The 6,007-nt window shown below is 37.7% G+C and overlaps 1 protein-coding gene across 2 annotated transcripts in view; it reads left to right on the top strand.

Annotated features, from left to right (window-relative positions):
* The window catches only part of kiaa1549la (KIAA1549-like a), a 104,530-nt gene extending 99,569 nt beyond the window's left edge, over positions 1 to 4,961 (top strand). For both annotated transcript variants that reach the window (XM_086163002.1, XM_086163003.1), the window contains 4 exons: positions 604 to 749; positions 831 to 985; positions 1,093 to 1,157; positions 2,385 to 4,961. In XM_086163002.1, coding sequence (XP_086019128.1) covers positions 604 to 749; positions 831 to 985; positions 1,093 to 1,122 — 331 coding nt within the window. In that variant the 3' untranslated portion in view covers positions 1,123 to 1,157; positions 2,385 to 4,961. The remainder of the gene's footprint in view (positions 1 to 603; positions 750 to 830; positions 986 to 1,092; positions 1,158 to 2,384) is intronic.
* The last annotated feature ends 1,046 nt before the right edge of the window (positions 4,962 to 6,007 follow it).

Below are 6,007 nucleotides of genomic sequence, written 5' to 3' on the forward strand. Positions count from 1 at the left end.
TACAGGAATCCTGTGCTGCGAGCTACCGGTGTCATATCATGTCACATGACCATAAGCCCGCCTAAAAATTCAAGGACCATCATTCCCCATCACATACAGGACTGTCTCAGAAAATTAGACTACTGTGATAAAGTTCTTTATCTTCTGTAATGCAATTAAAAATGCAAAAATTACTTTTTCATGATATTTTAATATTTTGAGATAGGATTTTTGAGTTTTCTTAAGATGTAAGCCACAATCAGCAATATTAAGATAATAAAAGGCTTGCAATATTTCAGTTGATTTGTAATGAATCCAGAATGTATGACATTTTTGTTTTTGTAATTGCATTACAGAAGATAAAGAACTTTATCACGATATTTTAATTTTCTGAGACAGTCCTGTATATGTGTTGTTTTTATATGTGAGCAGACTCTAAAAATATCAAAACAAGTATTCATACGGTCCCTGAAAGGGATTCGGCAGCTTTTTGGATTGAATCGAAAACACTTCCAGGTGCCGGTGACTTTGAGGGTGTTGACAGAGAAGCCCTAGGAGGAGATCACTTCTGTGGAGTGAAGTGATTGAGGAGCTGTCACACTTTGTTGATCTCCCCTCTGACAGATCCACTCCCGATGTGAGTCTGAAACCCCGTTTGTCCGAATCCTCGGACCTGCAGGCCCCGCAGCACAATGGCGCCCCCTACCTGCCGCTGTCTAGGACCCCCTTCCCTGCTGTTACTGTCGACCAGTCCATCAGCACCTACTCAGGTAGGACGGCGGCTCCGATTGGAAGGAAATGGCCTTTTTTTTCTCAATTTCATGTGACAGTTACATCTTTAAATTGTACAGGAAACCCAATAACAGCGGTGTATGCCATATCAGCCAACCGCCCGGGCTACTCCGACTACTTTGTCATGTCGCCGCCGTCTTCATACCGCAGCCCCTCCTGGATGTCCTACCCGCCCGAGCCGGAAGATCTGCCTCGGCAGTGGAACGACACACCGGTGAGAAACGAGCACGTCCCACGTCCTGCGGTTTGCTCATCTGAAAATTCGAGATTGTTTTTTTTTTTTTTTTTTGTTTGCCAAACAATTTCCATTTTACCCTCCAGAGCTCAAGACACCTTGAAACCATCTGCTGAGGTCGTCTACCCCCACGAGGAAAAACACTTGCCTGGTGGGTCTGTTTACAATAAATATGGAATGTTCATATTTCTTATATGACTGCGGTAAAACTTCATAACTTCAGGCTATTAGGCAGGTGTTGCAAAGACCTTTATATTGAAAGCTAGATTTTGTAACGAAATGTGTAATGAACTTTTTATGAAAAGATTTCCTCATGCAAACTATAAAAGGAGTCCCTAAACAAGAAGGATTTTAGTAAAATACAGGTTTAGATAAACTGAAAGTAAGTCAGCATTAAGGATTATATAAGTTAAGTTAAACTTTAAACATATAACTTTATTTGTTTGTCCTCGTTGCCATTTTATTTAAGATTAATTTTTATTTATCCATTCATTTTAAGTATACTCAGAACTAACTCAGAAAGCTGTAATGGCTGATTTTTAACCAGAAATGAAAGGAACAGAAGTTTATTTTATATATATATATATATATATATATATATATATATATGTATAGAGAGAGAGAGAGAGAGAGCATATTAGTGCTCTTGAATTAGACATAAGGTTATATAAAGAAATACTTAGTAAACATTTTCTTTGAGTTTTGTTTCCAACGCTTGATAGACAGTACAATCACAACATAAAGCGGTGTCAGCTGGCTGCATCAGATATTTGCATAGAGTTTGACAAGTGGTTTCTCTCAAAACAATCATGGCATCAGGGCTGAATATAAGTTTTTGGACTTATACATGCATATAGAGATGAAATTTCAAAGAGAAAATGAAAGAACAATGAAGGAGCAAACACCGAATAAATAATGAAAGACATGATGTAATAAACAGGTCGGAGCATGATGGACCCCACAAATATTTTTTCAGACCTCAATATAATTTACCGATTAAAAATTCAGCAGCTCGCCGATTGAGCCTAGCCTCGCGGATATGCTGTGCATCGTGCAAAAATGCACGGATATGAATCATGCTCCAACTGGAAACAAGCAACAGATTATTCCCGCAACAACGAGGAAGTTATTACCTAAAAAGAAAATTGGAACGTTTAAATGACAGGAAAATGATAGGAATGCAAGTGGATAATTATTCTGTGACAGAAAGGTGGTGCACAAAACTTAAGATGTGATGACCTGAAAGTCTCCAAGAAATCTTAAATGCAAAATCAGAAAAAAATTATACCTGTTTGTGTATATGTAAACATATGAATGTGTGTGTGCACAGGTATAATTTTTACGGGATTCTCATGTTTGGTCATGGTATGTGTTCCAGGTGTTTTACACTGGGCATGTGCCGTTAAGATCTTTATCATCCTCCTTCCTGTCTGACTCGTGCATCACCAGTTGACCACCTGCCTGATCCTCTGCTCCGCTCTCCCCCCGGCAGTCCTCTCAGACCTGCTTCGTTCGCAGCTCAAAGCTCTTCTCATCTTTAAACCTCGGCCAAAACTCTTGCGCTTCAATATCCTAACCAGCACCTACACACTCAGCCGCAGTAGTTCTTTATCTTCTTATTTTGCCTCTGCCTTCCTGAGCTCTAATTCCCTATTCTACTCCCCCCCCCCCATCCTGACTGGGCCTCTGAAGGTCCACATTTGCCACTGTGGGCCCCCGAATCTCTTTATGGACCGCCTGTTCTGTGGCGACCATCACTGTACAGCCTGCTGAACTGAGCTGTGAGAAGCTTCCCTGGACCAACAGGGTTGGGTCAGTGCAGGAAACTAAACATCACGCAGCCTCAAACTGCCGCCTGCCCAGCAAACGGTGACGCAGTCAGCCGAGACCTTTTCCTCTGTCCAACTGGACCGGACTGGACTCAGTCATCCTGGTCTTGCCCTTAAAAATCCACCATGAAGCCAGGACAGCTGGACTGATTTAAAACTGTGCTTTCTTTTTATTTTCTGTTTTTTTTTTGTTTTTTTTTTGAAGAATCCAAATTCCTGTATAAACATTCTACAACTGGTTAATGTGTATTTTAAATGAGAAAAAGAATCTAAAGGGAAAAATAGGAAAAAAACAGTATTTCTCGTCTTGATCTGTCTACATTTTTAGTTTTTGGATATTTGTGTGCTTTTTGTCTTATTTTTCGCATTGATTACTATCAATGTATTTACTGTAAAAAAAAAAAACATGGGTGTTTCTCTTTCACTCACCTTATTTTAAGGCAAAAAAGATTAAAAAAAATATATAAAAGACATCGGCGGCTTAGTTGTCTGTGGTTATGATGGCATTCTTGTTCTTAAAAAAAATAGAAATACTTTGTTTACCTTTTTTTATTTATCAGATTCAGCGATGAAAACAAGAATTACTCACTTTGTTCTGTCTATCATGTAACTTATGACGTTTTTTGTCCGTTGATCATTGGACGGACCCGGGCTCAAAACGAATTCTCGCCAAAGCGCTGGCGGTAAGAACATATGCCAGATGAGTAGCTGGTTCTGAAGAGAATTCTGCTTTGACTCAGGTCTGTTAAAAACTTGTGAACACACCAGTATTCTAGCAAAGCAGTTGATTTACTTGAAAGATGTCTACTGTATTCTATTGTATAAGGACATTTGACCTTTGGGTTTTTGCTGAGGGATCAGTGTGATGACTACTGTTACTGGATGAGCTGTAAACGTATTGATTAAATGTATTTCTGTACATAGCAGATGATTTTATGAAGAGACTTATGCAAGTTTTGTGGGACGGATATTTTGCTCAACATTGCTCTGATGCCATTTTTCCACCATTTTTTTTTTTTTTACCACATTAATAAACTATTAGAATTATTTGTGACAGTGACAAAAAAATCAGATGAAATACACCACAAAAGCCAGATATTGAGTTAGCAGTGACAAAAATACACATCATGCATATGGTAACCTACATTTACCTTTTTCATCTCTTTCTGAATAATGATAATATAGCCATAATAGTAATGCCATTTTTTGTACGAGAATGTCGCAGCCCAAATTCTATTCACCCTTGTTTTTCAGAGGAGAACTGGAAATCTGTGCTGTATGTAGAGCTCCTCGTCCGAAAGATGGTACTATAGGATATTATAGCCATATATTAACTAACAAGTGGAAATAAGATGTTACATGGCAAATGTTACCAAAAGAGACCCTATTGGATAGTAAGAGAGGAGACAGAGGATAGACAGATAGTATAGAAATATAGAGTTTAGTAAGTAGTTTCACATGAAATGAGCACCTTTATGGCATAAACGAGCAGAATCAATGCAAAATATGCTGTTGTTTAGCATGACATTTCTAAAATAAGTAAAACCTTTAAAAGTATTTTAGAAACAAAACCATAAGAGATTCTTCCTCCCTTTGAATCTGTGTGTAGTACATAAAATCTGGATGCTTTTGCAAAAGTTGAAAAGTTCAATGACCATATTGGTTCACTGTCTATATGAATCTTTATTATGATTTTCAATATTGTGGTTAAGCCATCTTCTTTCATACCCTCTGTATAAAAGTTAAAGGGCCACATTCACTCATGTCCGGTTGCTTTTACTCAAGGCGAGGAATTTGGGTTTAGTTTGAATGCAGTTGTATGAAGAAAGAAACTTGATGCTATGCTATGCTATAAGAATTGACGTGCAATGTTTGTGTTTCACACGGGTAGCGGCGAGATGCTTTTCTTGTAGATGGTCTTGGGGATGACCTCTTTTTTTTCTGCTGTTTGAGCCATGTCTTTATGCTGTGATGTCATGGCGGAACTGATGACATCACACAATTGCCACTCGGGTGTTGATGTCGCGGTGACGACAACGATGAATGCCGTCAGATGTAGTTATGCAGAAAAAAAACAACTTTTGGTGAATTTAAACAATAAAAACAAATTATGATTTTCGCTTTTATCTTATTTTCACTTTATTGTAATGCAAGTAGTTAGTGATACTTCTAGACAGATGGTGGTAGCTGACAAGTTTTTTATTAAACATCATTTTCATGCAGCTTGACAGTCAACCATAGTTTGGTGCAGCAAACTATTTGAACTTAATATGACAGTAATACTGTCACATTGTTTTATGAATAGAATCTATTCACGGAACAATCATTGATTGGATGATCGATCCAAAAGATCATTTGATCAATGATTATTACTAAGTTGGTTCACTTTATTTTATTTGTAATTTATTTACTCATTCTTTTCAATATAAGGTTGAAGAGCAGTGAACGAATCTACAAGAGGCATAATTATATGATCACCAGGCACATTTTGATTGGCTGTTGCATGAAACTATCGTCGCCATGTTGAGTAATGTTGCAGTTGAGTTTCTAAACATCTTCCAAGTCGGTTGTCGGGGTTGTATGATTTCTTATTCAAATTTTAGCATAAAACGTGCTTATTTGTTGTGCAACTCCTGACTGGTTATACAGCAAATATGCTACAAACCACTAGAGGGGGACAGATGCATTCAGTACAACCCAATTCTTCAACCCTACGTTAAGTAATACTCCGAAGTTCAAGTTTGCAAAGTTGCATGAAGAAAAAAACATTTAGCTTTAAGTTTTTAAAAATATGATGTGACAACATCTGGAACTGGATCCGTTATGGAAAATACAGCAATTGGGTTTTGCCTTTATAGCCTATCAAAGAAAGCATTAGTTGGCATTCCATTTTTGAATTAAAATTCCATTTTATTAGATAAAGAATGTGTAGGGAAGCATCTGTATAGCCATATAGCAAGTAGTTATCAATGTAAACAAGCAACGATGATACAGTTACACAAAAGAAAGGAAGGCTTTTTGTACATGTGTGCAGAAATTGGGGTTTTAAGGACAGTTATCCATGAAGTTTAAGGATCTAAATAAAATATTTCATTCGGCTGTGTCAATGTTCTAACACACTTTTTATACATTCACAGACCTATTGTCCTATACACATGGGTGCGATGGCGAG

The sequence above is a fragment of the Fistularia commersonii genome, chromosome 17 (genome assembly GCF_037954325.1).
Source record: "Fistularia commersonii isolate RoL2024-O1a breed Wild chromosome 17, RoL_Fcom_v1.0, whole genome shotgun sequence".
Taxonomy (NCBI): Eukaryota; Metazoa; Chordata; class Actinopteri; order Syngnathiformes; family Fistulariidae; genus Fistularia; species Fistularia commersonii.